This window comes from Mytilus edulis, unplaced genomic scaffold (genome assembly GCF_963676685.1).
Source record: "Mytilus edulis unplaced genomic scaffold, xbMytEdul2.2 SCAFFOLD_1355, whole genome shotgun sequence".
In the NCBI taxonomy this organism is placed as follows: domain Eukaryota; kingdom Metazoa; phylum Mollusca; class Bivalvia; order Mytilida; family Mytilidae; genus Mytilus; species Mytilus edulis.
In genome coordinates this window covers 1-21081 of record NW_027267413.1, presented here as the reverse complement: position 1 = coordinate 21081, position 21081 = coordinate 1, and the positions used below count along the sequence as shown (strand labels likewise).

Below are 21081 nucleotides of genomic sequence, written 5' to 3'. Positions count from 1 at the left end.
AAATTTTGAATAGTTAGATTTTGAACAACCATTTTATATAAGAACCCTGCTAATTTTAACTCGATGGTTTGTAATTAAAACGGCCAAAAAAACACATGACAGTCATATGTCTTGAAGATCCGGTGTCTGACTTGCAAAAAACATATCTGGACTTTATTTTAACCCTTCAGAATTTTTTTCCACAACTATTCTAGTGATGCGTATTTTTGACATTAAATAAAAATGGCTAAATAGGTCAGTTTTATTTAATTTGTTCTAACGTCTTTAAAAAGCGACGTTGAATATGTTTTAAATATATCAAGTTGTAGTGGTGTTGTTGTTCTAAATATAGAAACAGAAAAACATGCCACAATGTACGCGTATGCAGTCGAAACCGACGAAACGTGGTTGATACGAAAACATATGACATACGAAAACATATGACACGACGATAATTCAAGAAACATAAAGCGTGCACTATAGATGTCTGAAATAAAATATAAAAGGTTCAGTTGCAATCCATATAAATATTTATGTTTACCCTGGTTAAATTCTTTTTAAAATAAGGTAAGCTACTGTACGCGGGAGAGGTTGCGTAACCAAACATGTGCCGGATGTAAACAACACCGCATACATCATTAAAAATAGTAAAGTAAATAAATACTTTTAAAACATGTAACTTGAAATATTAACATCGGGATGAGAGCATTTAGTTTTAAAGGCCTGTTTTGTAAAATATTGTATTTTTTTACGAGAATGAATTATATGATGATATCTAAAATGGTATTTTCGTCCCAAAAACAGTTTGGACCCGGAAGCAGGAAAATTCGTCCCCAAAAACTCGCCAAACAAACCCCGCCCCCACTTTGAAAATAGTAATAATTATCTAATTTTCATTGAGGCCCTCAAACAAAATACATGCATACAGTTCGGCGTTTTGCATTTGCGCCGATCTGCATTTCATTTGCGCCGATTTTTTCTTTCATTTGCGCCGATTTTTTTTTTTCATTTGCGCCGATTTTTTTACAGGTAAATTACAGGTGAAATGATATAAGAAGATGTGGAATGAGTGCCAATGAGACAACTCCCCAACCCGGTAATGTTATTTTCATTTATCATTAAAGACCTCTTCCGTTAGCCAGTTGTACATATTTTATGAATTGTCAATCATAACATGTATATAACAGTTGTCTCCTGCTTAAAATCAAGAAGTAAAAACCTAAGATTAAAGCACTTAGTTTATACTAAAATGACAAATTGAAAATATATGTACAGCATTCAAATCCATAAAAACGGAATACATTCAAATCATAAATCTGTTCTAGCAGAGTATGTATATGCAACACATCTAATATATTCCTTTCTTATGATTTCGTCTCTTCTATATTTTGCGTAATTGTCGATAACGAATGCCATCTTTTCTTTGTCCGGCATACGTACTGGTGGGGTCATTTCTAGAGTTCGCATTTTCTCACAAGGAAGCTATTAAACCAAGAGTTTAAAATGGTGAAGTTGAAATCAACCCTTCATTAATTTTATGGACGCCATCACGAATTGGTTGACCGTTATGGAATGTGTACTTGTACGTTGTCTAAGAATGTATGACATTTGTCATCAGGAGGAGCGCCAGACAATGTCAAACGTGAAGCAGTCATCGATTTCATTTAGGGAAAGGAATGCATGGTAACCCGAAACATTGGGATAGCCATGTAACAACTGCAATGTCACTTGATTTGTCTTTAAACTCTGTGCTCAGCCAATGTAAAATCATGAACTTACCTGTACCTTACCTGTAAATCCAATTAGGAGAAAATATCAAATCGGCGCAAATGAAAAAATGAAATCGGCGCAAATGAAAGAATGAAAATTTTCAAAATCGGCGCAAATGTCATACGCCCATACAGTTAACATTCATACATTCATACATTATAATACAATATATATTACAATAGATATTACTAGTATATACAAAATTCAATCATTAAAATATACAAATGGTAATAAATGGCAATATTTGATTAAGTTTTGTTAAAGGAAAACAAATTATTTGACTTGCATATAATTTTCAAGAAAATGATTATAACTATGTTTCTTATATAATTCCACATTACGACATTTTTTTATTTCGAGCGGTAAATTATTCCATACTTTGGTTGCAGAATAATGAAAATATTTTTTATAAAAAAATTTATTTGGTCTTGGAACAAAAAGATCATTATTAGAGACAGATCGTAAGTTGTGGTGTTGCACATCATCAATATTTAGCATTGCTAAGTAATCAGGTGTTAGTCCATTTACAATTTTATACATTAGAATTGATTTTTGGTATTTTATTCTTTTGGGTAAAAGATAGCCATTTTAAAGATGAAAACATGAAATCAGATGGAATAGAAATATCGCATTCCAGTATAATTCTTGCTACTCTTTTTTGAAGTTTTATGATTCTTTCTGAATCTTTTTGTAATAAATTTCCTCAAACTGAACTACAATAGTCTTGTATGGTAGAATATATGCATTATAAAATAGTTTCCTTGTGTGTATTGGCAAATATACTTTAATTTTATATAAAAGTGATATTTTAGATGAGACTATGATAATTTTACATATACGATCAACATGATCTTCCTAGCTTAAATTTTCATCAATGTCTATTCCAAGTAATTTGAAAGAATGGACATTCTCAATAAATGTTTCGTTGACGGTAATACATAATTCTGATAGTTGTGAAATTTTGTTTTGAACCCAATTTCATACACTTAGTTTTTTGTGCATTGATTTTCATACTGTTATTGTTACACCAAGATTGTATATATATATAGCATTTAAATCATTTTGCAATATGCTGTTTATTTTTTCAAAGTTTTTATCATGAAAATGCAATGTTGAATCATCAGCATATAATCCATGTTGGATTGTTTAACATGAAGTGGTAAATCATTTATATATATTAAAAATAACAGCGGACTTAAAACAGAACCTTGAGGCACTCCATACTTTACAAACGATTTATCAGATTTAATGTTAGCGTAAATCTAAAAACACTGTACCAACTATTTCTCCATTATCTAAATATTTTAACCATTCGTCAATTAGTTTAGTTAGCGCTGTTTGGCCCGAATGACCTTGTCTGAAACCTGACAGGGCGATATGTAACATTTTTTATTGTTTAGGAATTCATATAACTGTGTACATACATGTCTTTCGAAAATTTTAGATATCTATACTATTAAACGAGAAGACCTCATTTTGGGTGTCGCTTCTCCTCCTTCCACAATAAATTAATCATCATGCCTCTGTGTCCTATAGGTAACATGTATAGTGGCATTTGTCATCCATTCTTATGATCATTCAGTTGGGGTTATTTTGGGATAAAAACGAAAAAGAATGCGTCCGGATATTTTCCCGTCATTGGACAAAACTTTAAGTCAGATTAGACTTCCGGTTTGTGTTTTTCTGTACTTTGAACATACAAAGACTATGAATAAAGTATATAAATTTGCTTTTAGTTACAGTGGCGGATCCAGAACTTTTCATCATGAAGGGAGGGGGGTACTGACTGACCTAAAAAGGGGGGCGTTCTTCTCATGCTTCAGTGATTCCCCATATTAATCAACAAATGTTTTCACACCTATTCTCAGAATAAGTGTCCACGCTTGTGAAATCCTTGTCGCTGATGCCCGAGGGGGAGTATTACAGCATATATCTGTCAATTATTGTGATTTTTATACGAAGATATATATAATTTAATGATTTCAATCAATTTATTTGACTTGCCTACATTAGTTCAGTAAAATTTTAGTGTCGAAAGTACGCTAATTTCCACCAAAAATGCATGTCGCCAGGCATAGGGCTATAATGAAACAACTGCCAAATAAAAACCAATCTATAGTTCTGAACAATGTAAAGTGTTTTCTTGTAGCATATTAACGTTACAACAAAGTGAAAAAAAACAGTTCTCATTCAAATATATACATTTTTTCAATACACCTTTTTTTCTGATGTCGCCGAAAACTATGTAATCTACGTTGTTAAGCTTAAAATTTATACAATTTTACTACATATAGTATTTAACGAATGTTAACTAGACCAAACTTATTTAAAAGTATTGCTGTTAAACATATGTACAAACTTTGTCTTGAAATTCATTGAAATATTTTTTTTTTACATTTTATGAAACCGAAAACGAGCGTTGCTATAAGCTTGTAAGTTACGTTATAGCGATTACTAACATAAGTATGTGAATTAATGCTTATTGTTTGCCTTAAAAGGTACACCTTATTGTAAAGACCAATTAAATACCCGGTGTTTTAGATTTGAGGCTTTAGAACTTGCTGAAAAATTGAAAATAGATGGTGGTTGTAATTTACGTTTTGTAAATTACGTTACCTGCTATACAATATGACAATAAAACGCGACGTTAGTACGGAAATTTTGACGTTATTCTACCGCCAGTGGTTCTTTGTTTTCATATTTCGTCTGACGTCATATAAGGAAAGCGTCATTTGACCTTCAAGGTTTTTCAAAATATATGAATGTGGAATACTCAGCTTAAATTCAGGTAAGGAGTTTATATTGTCTTTCGTTGTGATTCAAGATTATATATAAAGTTAAATGCATATTTATCAAACCTTTTGTGATGCATTCATTAGAGGCTATAAGCATTTACAGCATGTATTTTCAATTTAAAAACACTAGAAAAATTGGTAATTTACGTGATCAGTAGTGTCCGAATGTTATGACTACAAATAAGGTACAAAGAAGTTAGCATCCCAAAAATTTATAAAAATAGACATAATTGTTCATGAATTTTGCAAACTTATTCCATTGTGTATCCAGATGTGTAAATATATTGCATATTTGCTCCTTTGAATCCCTGATAACGTAGCTTACTTATGGCTACAGAAAGGCTTATAATTTATAACATTTCTTTTGCTGTGTCAAGTCAAACATGTTTTGAAAGCATGTAAACAACAGCAAGGGTGTTTATCGTTATTTTAACGGCTTCATTGCTATTTAATTTCCAAGTATCCTCTCATTTAACGTGTGCAAAATGTTATAACGTAGACTACACAACTTGATAACGTAGATTACGCATTCTTATTAAGAGTATATCAAAGAATTTCTACCATCATTTCAGATAGCTGGCTTTATAATGCTGTAGTTAATTTGTGTTCTGTTGATTTAATCAAATTTTATTTTATTTTCAGAAATGGGAAAATCAAAGGCTGAAATTCAGAAAGCCTATAGAGAGCGAAAAAAACAGAAAGAAGGAGAAGCTTATCTTAAAAAAGAAAGAGAAAGAGTCAAAGGATACTATGTGCCAATAGAAGAAAAGCCACAAAGAAAGGCAAATGAAAGGCGTAAAAAGGTTCGTGAATGGGTTCGACAACATAGGCTAAAGAAAAAGAATCTTACCAAAACAGTAGCTAATAATTTGGAGCAAACCAAAACAGTAGCTAATAACTTGGAGCAATGTTCAGAAATATCATCATCATCAGATGTCACATCTACAGTTAACATTGTGACTGAACAATTGATAGTTAAGTTACCGTCACTGGCTACAAAGAAAAGAACCAGAACTAGAGTAAATCGTGCCAACGCCAAACATAGAAGAACAATAGCAGACCTGACAGACAAAAATGAACTACTCAATAGAAAAATTAGGACCGTATCAAAGCGATATCAGAGATTAATAAACAGGGAAAAGAAAACACAAACTATCATAAGAAATCCTACTACATCATCCTCCTCCAGAAATAGCCCTTCTACATCAACATCAATTGCTCTGACACCTAGAAAAAGAACTATACAAGAAATCAGAGAAGAGGGTCTGACACCACATAAGGTTCCAAAAAAGATCCAGGAAAAACTACTCTTTGCAAATGTTATAACAGAAGAGATAGGGGCTGCTTGGAAATCAAATGGGTTGAAGGGAAAACACGTTTTGAAGAAAATTGTTAACGGAGAAATAATCAAGAAGTACAAGATGAAGAAAATGTTAGGCATCAAATCCGGAATAAGACGTCATCACTTCAAGGCCACAGTGTGTTCCAACAAATTGCTCTCTTTTCCTTTATTGAGGAAGCGTGTAGAATCAAGAGAAATACTTCGTGGAGACGTCGTCACATTCTTAGAAAGAGACGATAATAGCAGAATGATGCCTGGCAAAAACGATAAAAAGAAAACTGAAACCGGTCATATACAAAAAAGAGTTCTTAACGACAGCATGTTATTTTTGCATCTCAAATTCAAAACTGAGTCACCGAAGAAAATTTCACTTGCTACCTTCTGTCGTTTGAGACCAAAGCATATATGCCTGACCAAACATTTAAGTAGAAATAAATGCCTCTGCCAAAAGCACCAAAACATGGCGTTAGCCCTTAAGAACATGAAAACGTCAGGTGCCAACGTAACCATCAATCCCGATGAATTTGTAAGGCAGCTAAAAGACAAGCCACTCCCAGAGATACTCTCAGAAATTCGAAATGAAAATGTCAGGTATGAACAGTGGAAAAAGGTTGAGATGGCAGATGGGAAAAAAAGAACAAAAATTGTTGAGAGAGAGGAAACAAGGGACAGCTTCATTTCAATTGTACATACTCAAGTTCGTGATTTTCAAGAACACGTGTCAAGAGTTCGACTTCAATACCAAGCCTTAAACAATCTGAAAGAAAATTTACCGTGTGAAAATGTAATCGTGCAGATGGACTTTGCCGAAAACTTTTCATGTACTTCAGCCGATGAAGTTCAGAGTGCATATTGGAATTCGAGTGCTGTTACCCTACATCCAGTTGTTGTTTATTTCAAGAACGAACAGAAGGAACTTGAACATAAAAACTATGTCTTCGTTTCCGACGATCTTGGGCACAACATAGGATCTGTTTATACCATCATTCAAAAGCTTTTGTCTGAAATAAAGAATCATGTCAATAATCTGAAGGTTGTTCACTACTGGACAGATAGTCCAAGTTCACAATATCGTAACAAGACGGCCTTCTACATTGTGTCTGATCATAAAAATATATTTGGTGTCAATGCCATTTGGAACTATTTTGAAACCGGGCACGGAAAAGGGCCATGCGATGGCATTGGGGGAACATCAAAACGTACCGCAGACCTCGCCGTCAGACAAGGAAAAATAACAGTACAGGATGCACCTGAGTACTTTGAAAGAGTGCAAAAGCACCACACGAGTGCTAAATACATTTATTACAATTCAACAGAATGCACAGATAGCAGGTTAGAGATTTCAGAGTTCAACAAACACATAATTCCATTGAAGGGAACAATGCAGGTCCACTGTGTGGTTGGTGTATCTAAAGGTATAGTCAAGACGACCGTGACTTCCTGTTACTGTGAGGAATGTTTGATAGGTAATTTCCATGATTACTCAGAGTCAAACATATTGAAAGGAGAGAATGCTGGTCGTGTTGTAGTACTAGAAAAAGAGGCCAATATAAATCAAAATGAGCATGTTGAAACAGCTGAAGTCGAAGCTGACAGGATTGAGATACTCATCGCCGTCGACCAATTTGTTGCGGCAATATATGATAATGCATGGCACGTTGGAAAAATAACAGACATCGATGAAACTGATAAAGAATGTCAAGTTAATTTTTTGCGGCCAAGTCAAGGAAGGAATACTGGAAATCCTTTGTATAAATGGCCAAATCCAGAAGACAAAATATGGTTACAGGTCACAGACATATTGTGTAACATTAGAGAGCCCAATAAAGTTGGACGGAGTGGTCGAAGCTTTGAAATTGATCCTCAGGACTATAGAAATGCCTGTAGTTTGTTACAGTTAAGATCTAATACTTAAACAGATGCTTAAAAACTGAAAATCAAGAAAGAACGTTCTTTTTTTATAAAGTGTAATTTACGTTATATTTGTAAAACATTTACAGTTTAATGATAAAACACCCAAAATGTTGTTACAATATTTCTTTTTTCATACATTTTGAAAGAATTCAGGAAGAAGGATGAAACAATCCTGATTATGAGAGAATTTTTCTTTGTAAGATACGTTACAGTTTTGTGTAATTTACGTTATTGTTTCATTGTTGGCAATCCAAGTTTGTTATGAAAACATTTTAAAAAGATGTGTAGTAATTATTTTTTCATCAGATGAGAGGCAATACACAACATGTAGAGTGTTTGCATACACTGAGCATGTTTTTTAATACTGAAAATGTAAGCTGTCATATTATTGTCATGTTTTATACCAAATTTTTATCAGTTTATATTTCGATCCAATGTTTTTTTTTAATAGGAATTTTGAGGAGAAACTTTTACAGTTATTTGACTGTATTATTATCAGTTTATTTAGCCATTGAAAACTATTCAAATTTACAAAATATGTTTGAACTATTCATTTGAATCTATGCATAAGTACCTGAAACGTAGATTACAGCATACTCTATACCCATATTTTGGCATTGTATTTTCTTTTTTATTTCTATTGGTTGAGATCTGCCGTTTTGCATTTTGATTTGTTGTATGCTTATGTTTGAAATAAAATATAAATATTGATGTTTGTTACAACTTTTTGAATTAGAAATTATTTTCCAACCGTGGACACTTATTCTGAGAATAGGTGTTCAACGAAAACGGGGACAGGGCCTCCAGGCCCCCAATGGGATCCGCCTATGGTTTATAATCAACGACGGTCACTGCGGATATATTTCTGTACATACTTACATACATTTACTATGAATAACTGTATTTGTTATAATTTACTATAAATTCCTTTTCTGTACCTTGAACATACAAAGACTATGAATAAAGTATATAAATTTGCTTTCTGCTATCATTTTGAGTTATAGCATTTATCATACTTGCTTAACGTGTTTCACTTTGGGTTATTTTGGGGGGAAAACGAAAATGAATAATAATTGTTATTTACTATCAATTAGTTTACAGTGGCCGATTCAGAACTTTTCATAAGAGAGGGGGCACTGACTGACCTAAAAAAAGGGGGGGGGGGGAACAAAAAAAATCAACGCCCCCCCCCCCCCCCCCCCCCCCCCCCCTTGGGATCCGCCTATGGTTTACTATCAACGGCGGTCACTGCGGATATATTTCTGTATACATACATTTACTTTGAATAACTGTATTTGTTATAATTTACTATAAATTCCAATGGTTATCTTGGGGGGGGGGGGGGGGGGGGCTCTTTACTATTCATGGCGTTCATTATTCAATTCAATTCAATTCAATTCAATATTTTATTGGAAAGAGCACAATAGAGGCGTGATCCAAATACAGACAATTATAATATTAAAACAACACATAAATGAAATAAAGATTCATGTAACAAGTCATGAGTCAAATACATTATAAACTGATATTGATACCATAAACTTATATTTCAGCATTATTCTAGATTTTCATATATTTACTTAAAACACACAATATAAGATTTATATATATATATATGCATATGCACAAACTAATGTAAAAGATTATTATCTGGGGAATATATATAAATGTAAGTAACTGAATATATATAAATGTAAGTACCTGAAATTCTCTGTATAGTAATTAAAGTATATATGCATGTTCATAGAGTACAGATAAACAGAAGGTATAAAAATCGGTATTTGGAAAATAGGGGGAGGGCAAAAAAATGTGTCCAGTCCCTAAGTACCTTTGACTTTTGATACCTCTCATGAAATTCTCTGTATAGTAATTAAAGTATATATGCATGTTCATAGATTACAGAAAAACAGAAGGTATAAAAATCGGTATTTGGAAAATAGGGGGAGGGCAAAAAATGTGCCCAGTTCCTAAGTACCTTTGACTTTTGATATCTCTCCTGAAATTCTCCAGTCAGTATATTTTTTTACAGTTTACGTACGCTCTATTTCCCCGCGATTTCGCGGGTGTGTTCTAGTGGTATTTAAAATAGAAATATTAATTGGACGATAATTTGAGGGAATATCTCTTGGTCCTCCTTTATGTATAGCAGTTACTCTTGCCAGTTTTATTTTTTGCGGAAAACGATTTGAAGTTATACTTTTGTTTATTAAAAAAGTTAATGATGGCGATATTATTTCTGCACTTAGCTTTAAAAATTTGGGACCAATTCCACCTAAACCTGCGGATTTATTAATATTAAGATGTTTTAGTTGAGAACACACCTCTCCAACAGAAATGAGTTTTAAATTAAAATTTTCAGTTTTCTTTAACTTTTTACTAGTAAAATTTTGTAGCATAGGAAAATCCATATCTAAAGTATTATTTCCAATAAGTTTTTCAGCTACGGATGAAAAATCGGAACATTAAGAGTATATTTACAATATCTTGGTTGTTATAAACAGTTTGATTTTCATACTGCATTTTAGGTGGAAAAATATTATCCTCTTTTGGATTTAACTCTTTAATATGATTCCAAAGTTCTTTACTATTTTTGCATCAATTATTTCGATTCTGATTAGGACAATTAAGGTAACTTCTATGTCCGATGTGTATAAGGATAAAGCGATTGAGTAGGCTCTTCCATGAACCTCGATCTCTTTTTTGTTTGTAAAGAAACAAACAGCTGGCACTGTGATTTTTCAGAGAAGGAGTTTTTGAACAGCCAGCATGAACGGATGTCGTATTTAGGTCAAATATGTCAATTTCGGAATGCAACACATTACAGTCATAATAAATGAATTAATTACATCATGTGCATAATGCATTTAAGAGTTTGGAAGTGTTTTAAGTTAATGAAATATATTAAATTCATGCCAATTTGATAAAATTTAGTATTCTGCAGTAGTCAGTATACGCATATGCAAAAAATAATTATTGGATAATTAGCATGGGTTTATTTATAAAGCGAAAGAAGCACGTCATTATATTAGAATTCCTAATTAACGCACTACAATGGAGAACACATTGATAAACTGCTTTGAAATTTCGGCGGAATAAACATATATATTGTGATGAAATCGCTAGCATCTTCAGTCTAGTAAATCAATTTTGTGTCTTTCAAAGAAAACATGGCTTATTATGAGCTAATGAAATTGCAAATAACCGACGATAATTTGACAAAGTTTAAAAAAATAAACCTGTGGTTATGGTCAACTTTGAATCCAAATAATCAGTACAGAAATAAAATGGAATCCCCTCATGAACACTCCTTGTTATCATTTAGATACAATTTTCACCTAATACCGTTTAGCGCTATGATGTGTAACTTTTCAGGGTATTTTTTTTTTCTTACATTACAAAGAAACCAAGATCGATATCCATGTAGTCCACATAAGAATTTCGATATCAACTTCAGTAGAAATTGAGATATCCAGATTTGTACTAGGAGGATTGATCCTGGACTGTACTTGGTGGTTACTTGGAAATGCACAATAATGTTAGTACTCTGATTTAGCTACTTCATTATGAAATAAACTTATTATTAAATCTTGTTCGAGTCGGGCCAATTTCCCGACTGAATTTATTTCGATAAATAAGGTTTAAAGACAAAAAAATTAAGAAAAAAACACTGAAAAAAAACAAACAAATGGTTAAAATCATGCTTTATTTTAATAGTACTTGTTGTTACTCTTACGCCTATTAAGGAGGTTGGGTAAAAATATTCGATAGGGCAAGCATTCAAACGCAATGTCATGCAATTAAAACATGGAACAGGTGAACAATGACGGAAAGCAGTTTATGTAGTCTCTCTATGCAACACATACATCTACAAAGAAGTCGCAATGTTGCAATATTGAATGCATATAAGTGCTAAAGAGATGAGATTCGACCAGGCACAGAAAAATCCCTTTAGCATTTGACAAAGCCTAACCGAATTTTTTTTACGCTATAATAATTTGAATTTGATAATTAAAAAGGTCCACAAACGTTTTCGCCTCGCTCCGCTCGACGAACCTCAACTGCCTCCCCTTATAGGGAAGGCAATTTACGGCCCTGCAGACATTAAATTCTGAATCAAATTTTAGATGGTTCAAAACTTAAATGATAACAGATTATGCTAAAATATATAGAGAAGAATAAACCCTGTACAAAAACTGAACTGAAGGAAATTATATATAGTTGTGGTGTTCCTTGCAATTTTCTGAAATGAATGTTAACTTGAAAACTGGTATTTAGAAAATGATCATGTCAAGGATTTGTATAGTAAGACTACATATACAAATCCTTGACCATGTTAATTTACGCCAGAGTTAACTTGTTGTGACTGCCTCTGTCATTAACTGTTGTAAAGCCAAAACTGTTTAAAAAAAATATTGCCGAATGGGAAGTCTAGAGGGTTTCGAAGTTGGGGAAAAAAATCCATTACGATCTAGAATCGTACTTACTATTTTTTATTGGGCTCATATATTAATATATTATTGATTAGTCATATCTTCAATGTTTAATATATGAATAATTCAGTATCCCTTTTTTCCAATTCCTATAAAGAGGCCAATTCTAGCGTTAGAAACAAGCACGTGTATTTTGCCGCAAAGTTTATTATGTGAAAATTGACCAACTGCATAGTTTATTTTAATGCCTACAATGAGAAAAAATCCAGGGAATACTTGTAAAAAACAATCAGTATACGGGAAAATCTGTCATTACTGCGAGGCTGCATGCGACCTTGGTACGAGATAAATAGAGGACGAAATGATCACATACCCGGAAGCTTTGTAGTCTGGTTCCGTGTTTACTTCTTAGGTACCAGGTGTTCTCTAATGCAGATTGCTGACGTGTTTTTGGAATCTGCATTTATTGCATTTTAATTTACTGTAAACCATGGCTATGGAATTTGAATATGACGAGGAAGGAGGGACGTTCTTCTACTTTCTATTGTCATTCTGGGGCCTTGTCATTATTCCAGCAACATACTATTTTTGGCCAAGAACCAAAACAGATGGTAAGTTGTTGACATTGTGTATGTACCTAATTCACATCTTATGTAAAGATAACCATTACAAGTGTATGATAAATTGCTTTTTACTATCATATGTAATAATATGATAAATTCTTGTAATATACTATTATCCGGATAACCACCTCGTCCTCGGTGGAAGCAACAGACGGGAAGCAATCTTCCATAAATTACAGAAATTATGTCTTTAGTTTGACTTGCCAACCAGTTCAAACTAAAGACTTGGTCAGCTGGCAATCAGAATAATGTGTCTGGGTAGAGTGACATGTCTACCTGCAGAAATTTAGCCAGAATGTTACATGGTGATTGAGCATATTCAAGATAATAAAAATCAAACTCAGGGTTTCTTGTCCAGTATATAGGAGGGTTTATATTCTAAATATTTATTTTGAACTTCTACCATGTCTACTTGTTCATGTTTTTAACCCTTACTATCATGACTATTATACTAAGGAGAAGGTGTTGCAAATCTTATTCTTTAAAACAAATTGATGCAGGTAGCAAAATTAAACATTCTAAAGTAAGATTATGTAGATCATCTTTTAAGAAATACAATTCCAACTTATTCCAAGAGTTCTATGATCAACACTGTTGTTCAAACAAAAGCTGCTCTATGCGACATCCTTGGTGGTTGTACTTAAATTGACTTAAACACTTAGACACAGTCACTGAAAGGCATATTTTTTATTGAAAGGAAAATCATAATTAAAGGAGAGTCACAATCTTTCTGCATGTAGGTTGACCAATCAGTTTGTCTAGGTATGGACAAAAAGTGTTGATAACTCTCATTATGCCCCAACAATAGTGGAGCCTCTATAGTGGAGGGGGCATAAAGTTTTACCCTTGTCCATCTGTACATACTTTATTTTGCATCAACAAATGTAATGAAACTTGTACACAATATAAAAAAGAAGATGTGGTATGATTGCCAATGAGACAACTGTCCACAAGAGACCAAAATGACACAGACATTAACAACTATAGGTCACTGTATGGCCTTCAACAATAAGCAAAGCCCATACCGAATAGTCAGCTATAAAAGGCCCTGATAAGACAATGTAAAACAATTCAAACGAGAAAACTAACAGCCTTATTTATATAAAAAAAAATGAACAAAAAACAATGCTTATTTCCACAAAACACAGATCACATTTGAATTTTTGTGGTGTCGCTTTTACCATTCTTTGAGTTATGCCCCTTTGCAAATGGAAAAGTTACTAAAACTTTCTTTTCCCTCCCCTTACATTTTGTGTACTGTCATGACTGTAGTTTGCTTCTAACAAATGTAATGAAACTTTTAAACTATGCTTAACTTACTGTATTACCACAGAACCACAGGCACTCGTCTCAGAAAAATAAATTTCCTATATACCTTTATATAACACAAGGTACTTTACTCGCGATTTAAAAAAATGTCAGGTGATGACGAAAATCCGTTACACTTGTGATTTCTCGGCTGTCAACCCCACTAAAACTTGTAATGTCATAAAAATGTGGTATATATATATAGATGAAATAATTATGATTGACATACAAAAATGTACTTGGGTAGGATTGCTATGGATGATTACGACAACAAAAGTAGGAGTGTTATACACCATTGTGAAGATAAATCAATTTAGATTTCCGACATAACAAGTTTTAGTGGGGTTCACAGCAGAGAAATCGGCATACAACGTAATTTCGTCATCACCTGACATTTTTTCTAAATCGTGAGCTAAGTACCTTGTGTTATGTAAAGATATATAGGGGGAAAAAAATGTTCTGAGACGAGTGCCTGTGCACAGAACTCAGATCAAGTACATATTTGGGTAGACATGGTAGAGTCGCTTTTTGAATTTTTGAATTATGTTATGTCTTTTTTTAACATTATATGCAAGTGGGGGCATAATCTCATTCTGTATCCCCATTTACTGAAAATTTTACCATTGTTTTAACAGTTTATGTTATGAAGGGTAAAAGAAGTTGAACAACAGAATTTCAAACCTTGGTTATGTACATTTGTAAACCCCAGTTTATGGATTTAAACACTTTGAGGTTACATTTGTATATTTAACAACTAGATGAACAACTAGGTCCTGGCACCAGGGGATTTGTTAATGTTCTCCTTTTTGTTGAAAAAGGTTGAATTTTGAAATTGTGTAACTGGAATATTTAAACAAGCTATATAAATCATTGTACATATACATTTCTTGAAAGGCTGTGATTTTACACATTTTTTGGAAATTAAATTTTGTATTTGGTGGAATTAAGATTATTCTTTTTTCCAGTCCTCTACCATAAAAGCCTGAGCTTTTTATAGTTGTTTTTTTAGATGGATGTTGAAATTTTTGCATCTACATGTAATAAGATTGAAATATAAATTGAGTTTGACATTGTCCAAATGTAGATTGATTTGATGTGTATCTTTGCATTAAAAGAGGCATTTTATTATAGGCTTTTCAAATAGATTTTTTTTTCTTTTTCAAGATCTAAATTCTTCAAATATTGAAGGAAAAAAACCTATAGCAGCTATTAACTAGATCAATTTGAAGTAAATTTGGAATTTCATATGATTTATATGTATACAATGATGATATACCATGATATACCCGAAAATAAAAAAAGATTCTATTCTACTTTGAAACAATTGCATTATATTAAAATCAAGACCTGTTAAATAAACAATAAAACAAATATGAAAATATATATATTTTGAGTATGACAACATCCTATCAATATTTAAGTAGTATAAAGTAAATCAAAAACACAATTACAAGGAAATGTAAATACAAAGATTTTCATATCAGATGATGGGATAAAGATTGTTACTAAAAATAGAGTTTGTCAACAGGTAATGCCTGAAGGTCATGCTTATATACATGTAGATTATATCTATTCCAGGAAGTAGAGTTAGAATTCCAGTGAATTGATTAAATGTCTTTTACCACATGTTCATCCTATACTAAATGATATACTTTGCACCTGCTATCTGGCTATCAGATATTGATCAATATGTAATGAAACATGTACTGCAATTATTTTTAAAATTTCCATATGCCATTTTTAGAATTATTTTCATGATTTGTCTACAATGGAACTCTATTTTGTTTTTGTATTTTATCCTGTTATTTATTTGTCTCTGATATTAACCATGTGCAGTATTTGCAATGATTCAGTTACATCATGTCACTTTTTTCTTCTTTGTTTTTAATTGAAAGTTCATGTACATGTGTCATGTTTATACAAGTACATCTTTTATTTATGATCACTACGATGATTTGATTAGTCTTTGAATTAGATCTGTGTCAATTTCATGGAAATTCCTGGAAACTCTTTAATAAAAAATATTATTGCTTTCAATAAGTGGAAAATGCAGATACCAGCATAATAATAGAATTATTAATTTCTTTTCTTTAAGTATTGAAACATTAAAACTCAACCTTGCTCCTGTGATGTATGACGTATTGACATAACACAGAGGATTTTTTATTTAAAATGAATTTATCTCCACTGATATTTTGCCTGTGGCATCTATTTGAAATGGTATTTTGAAATAAAAAAGATGGGCCAATACATCTCTACGGATGTCCAGATGCTGGATATATATTAACTGTCACTGTCCTTGCTTTTGAAAAAGGACTTTAAATAAGAAGATGTGGTATGATTACCAATTCACAATGTAACTGCTCCTCACAAGACCGTTGACTTTTTCCTATGCATTTATGATTATATGTGCAGAAAAACTAAGGTTAAATTGAATAACACATGTGGTAAAAGGGTATTTGATCATGAGATGTATGTTTTGAAAAAAAATCAAATTCTGGGAATATCTGACTTTATACATCATGTACAAGTAAAACATTGCAATGCTATGTTGTCTTAAAATAAGCTTTGGGTTATAAACATGATCTACCTCTTTAAACATCAATATACCCTTTGGATTACTTACATCATTATTTGTATTGTAACTAACAAAACCACAGTACATGTATCTTGTAAAGTGTATATTTGTGAGTCAGAACAGCTATTTTATTAACATTTGAATCAGGCCATCTTTGTTTGTAATTATGACTTCCACCCAGTATGTCTGTCCTGAGACTTCAATGATTATCTCCTAATTCATTCAGACAAGTTTCTACCAGCTGACCATAACATGAGTTTATCATATGTTTTAAAAAATCAGGGGAAAGTTGTGTTTCAGGAAAATAAAACAATAGGCTTTGAATGGGGATAGTTTGAAAAGGTAATTCGCAAATAAAATACTTGGTGCAGGTCTTGTAAGTGGCTGTTAATAATTTCGTCTTTCTAAGTTCCACTGTTAGAACATGTAGAATTGTTATTCCTTTTTAAGATTTTAGCTATCACCCAAACATTTTATTATTTGTGAGGCTATTGAAATCTATATTTTAAGATTGAAAAGATAAGTTTCTGTGTTCCATCTTTAAATCATTTTTGTTTATATTCAATATGTATGACATTTTATTTTTTTTTAGGATTATTGACTTTTGCTTTGATCACATTGATTTTTGTCATACAGTTGATACTGGAGAAGCTGAAGAAGGATATATCTTATCCAAAATATTTATTGATCATCATATTTTATATACTATATTGTTACAGTACAACTTAAAAACAAAAAGAATATTGATTTAATTTTAAAAATTAAAAAAAAAAGTATCGATTTTAAAGCTTATCTTGGTAATGCAGAAAGCCCAATATTCAAAGAATGTTTGAAAGGACTCTTACATATTTTTTTTCATATTTTTTTTTGCTATCGAAATTTGTGTCAAAATATAATTATCAAATAAGCCTTTTGAAATGATTTATTGACACATGTATAATATTTTTCTGTTTTTTTTCTTTTTAAGCTGGTCCTGACTTGAAAAAGAGAGAGTGTAACTGTGAACCATGTCAATTAAAAAGACAAAGATTAAATGTACAAGGAAAATGGAAACATACTACAGAAAAGGGAGTGTAAGTTTATACACAACACAAAAACACTTTTTCAGATATTTTTATTTTGTCAATACATGGGAAAAACAGTTATATTAAAACAATTTTGAAAACAAAAGTTTTCTAAATGTTCATTGTTATTACATGTATTATCATCACTTTTTTGTTGGCATTAAATTTGACAGTCGCTCATCAGCTGCTAAATGATAATTTTTGTTAGGATTTCCAACCCACCTGATGGCAAGATGCTTTTGAACCTAACATGCCTAATCTGATTGCCTGGTTCCCTAATAAGGGTGTATGTTTCTCTCTGGGTAATTAAGCTTTCTCTATATACCAGTAGAACTTACCATCAAGATGTAGCCAAATGTGTTGAAAATGGCATTAAGCAATGCCAATCAATCTATCAATTTACCTAGAATGATGTCATATATCATGTTTACAATTTATATTAATATATAAAGCTTTGATATTTTATCATATTTGTGAAAATTGTCAATTTAAATTGTCAATTTTGTAGAATATTTTTTATTACATTTACAGGAAAATAGCATTGGTGATAGGATGGATAATATTTCTGTTATTGGCTTACAAAGTATCAAAGATACAGATGGAATATGTAGAATATGATCCCTATATGGAACTAGATGTTGATAGGGTACGTTTTGTTGTCATATTTACAGTATATTCAGATCTTTTCCTGATGTTTGTTTTTCAAGAGTTTTATATTGTAGAATTTACATGTTAAACAAATAGTGTACCTGATAACAGCTTACTTTAAAAAAGATACAAATATTGTTTAGGAGAAGATTGAAAATAACGAAAAAAAGAGAAAGATATAACTAGTTGTTCTGTTTAATCACTGGGAAAATGCATTTGTATGAGAAATGAATAGTTTTAAAATCTTGTTATGTCATTTAAGAGACAGTTACAAGAACACTTTTGAAAAGTTACAAAAAGGAATGTGACAAGCTATCGATGCTGTTGCAAAGTTTGAATCATTTACACACACAAAAAATCACTAATTTACAGCTTTTCTCATTATAAATTGACTTGCATGGGTTTTCTGAATATTCAAACAAAAACCTGGACTTAAGATTTTTTCCGTATTAGAAAGCAAATTTTGAAGTACTGCAAATACATGATGATAGTAAAGATATATTTGATACTACAAATAAAATGTATACAAGTTTATTCTTATTCACACATGTCATAGAACTTGAATAGATAAATTGATAGGATGTTCACCACACAACTTTACATGTGACATATTTTTTCATTGTAGGGAGCAAGTCAGAAAGAAATTAAGAAAGCCTACAGAAAGCTTAGTTTAATTTTCCATCCTGACAAGGAAACCGGAGACCATAAGAAGTTTATGAAAATAGCCAAGGCCTATGCTGCGTAAGTTCAAAGCATATTATTAAAACCTTAAAATGCCTTATAAAACGGAAAGGTGAAGGTACTCCCATTGCACATGTACCTTATATTCAGCATCAACCCTAACCATTTTTCATAAAACTAAACTACCATAAAAAAAAATGAGGTATTCAAAATCTTAAAAGACGACAAGGTTATTTTTAATGACCTTGTCTATAGATAGCTACCCATGAGGGTCTTGCACGAATGAAAAAAAAGAGAAAAGGTACACAAACTGCTTAGATTGTTGATAGCCAATTTAAATGTGATAAAAATGAGCTGGTAAAAAGGGTAGACAACTCTTTACCAATGCAATTTAGTATTTGTTCAATGAAAATAAATCTAAATCACTTGGAAATTTTTGTTATGGTATTTTACTTTTTCTGTTTTTAACAGTCTTACAGATGAGGAAACAATGAAGAATTGGGAGGACATATGGAAACCCTGATGGACCAGGAGGTTAGTATATAACTACTGATAAATCAATGTTAAGTTCTATCATGTTGTAATACAGAAAATCAGGAACCATAATGCATAAGGATTGCTATGTTTAGATTACCTATTTTGAAGAAGTTGTGACTTAGCAAGAGTAATAAAAATATCTAAAATAGAAAAGAACATATGAAACACCTTCAAGTCAACATATAGCCTTCAATAAGGAAGACATTAACATTGTAGTGTCTTTAACAAGAAACAATATATAACAGACTTCTTATACATAATTTGTTTGAATAATGCATTATAAGTGGTGGTATGTTTTTTTCAGTTCATTTACTGATTAGATTTCTTGTATGATAAAACATATAGAATTCTCCAAATTGAAAAGATTTATTTCAGATTTGATCTTCATAACTCTAGCTAATGATTGTTTATCTTTTTTTTCACATTTTCAGTTACAAAGTTTGGCATTGCTTTACCAAAATGGATTATAGAAAAGGAGAATTCAATATGGGTAAGTTAGATAACCAAATATGTACCCTATTTCCTGGAAGTGTCTATATTCAAAAGTAGCACTTTTAAAAAGAATATGTAAAATTACAGAATCAAATGAAACAATGATACCGCATGAAAAGAGAATAGAGAAATTTTAAGTAACGTTAAACTCCTACTTCTTTTACATCTGATTAAGTCAAGATAATTTCTAAATTTAATTTTTTAAACAGATTATTACTAGAATTTTCAGTAAAAATAATTGTTTTACTTTTCAGTCAGTAATTAAACTTTTTATGAGTAAAAATCCAGATGAGGACCAGAGTTTTAAATTGAATTCCTATGACCTTTTTATTCAAGTATGAAAGAATTTGCTATTTCATGTAATATCATTTGACAATAATTATCATATTTTTCAGGTACTGGCAGTGTATGGATTACTGTTCATGGTACTTCTACCAGTTGTTGTGGTAAGATTACTTAAAGATGCAGTTTTACTTATTTCTCTTGTATATTTCTATAGAGATAAAAAAAAAAACTGCCCTTCCTTCATGACCCTTTTCTTGAAAATGAAACAGTATATGAAACTAAGGATTATAATAACAATATTTCCAGACTTCATTAGCATTTCAACAATAGTGGAATGTTGTGAATAAATAAACCTTTATTAATTCAACTTCCTTTTGATAAAATGGCCTAACAGCTGTTTCGATAATGAATGCCAAGGGAGATCAGAATTAAATTGTGAATAGCTATAATTTTTCAGAGGCAGCTTTTCATTGCATAAGAAAATGTACTTTTGAAGAAAATTAAAATTGTGGTTTGGTTATTTGCTCATAATATGAAAAAAAGAACAAAAATGTATTAATGTGTTCTTCAATTATGGTTGGCAGTACCTGCATAGTTTTCTTGATAAAGTGATAATTCTTTTCTCAGGGAGCATG

The 21081-nt window shown here is 31.7% G+C and overlaps 2 protein-coding genes across 2 annotated transcripts; both read left to right on the top strand.

The window, feature by feature from the left end:
• The first annotated feature begins 4138 nt into the window (after positions 1-4138).
• LOC139505441 (uncharacterized) lies at positions 4139-8511 on the top strand. Its single transcript, XM_071295022.1, has 2 exons — positions 4139-4537; positions 5187-8511. The coding sequence occupies exon 2, from the start codon at positions 5189-5191 to the stop codon at positions 7799-7801; it is 2613 nt and encodes an 870-aa protein (XP_071151123.1). The 5' UTR covers positions 4139-4537; positions 5187-5188; the 3' UTR covers positions 7802-8511.
• A 4108-nt stretch (positions 8512-12619) lies between these two features.
• On the top strand, positions 12620-20666 carry LOC139505443 (translocation protein SEC63 homolog). Its single transcript, XM_071295023.1, has 7 exons — positions 12620-12841; positions 17707-17812; positions 18335-18449; positions 19077-19192; positions 19604-19666; positions 20101-20159; positions 20557-20666. The coding sequence occupies exons 1-5, from the start codon at positions 12721-12723 to the stop codon at positions 19653-19655; spliced, it is 510 nt and encodes a 169-aa protein (XP_071151124.1). The 5' UTR covers positions 12620-12720; the 3' UTR covers positions 19656-19666; positions 20101-20159; positions 20557-20666.
• The last annotated feature ends 415 nt before the right edge of the window (positions 20667-21081 follow it).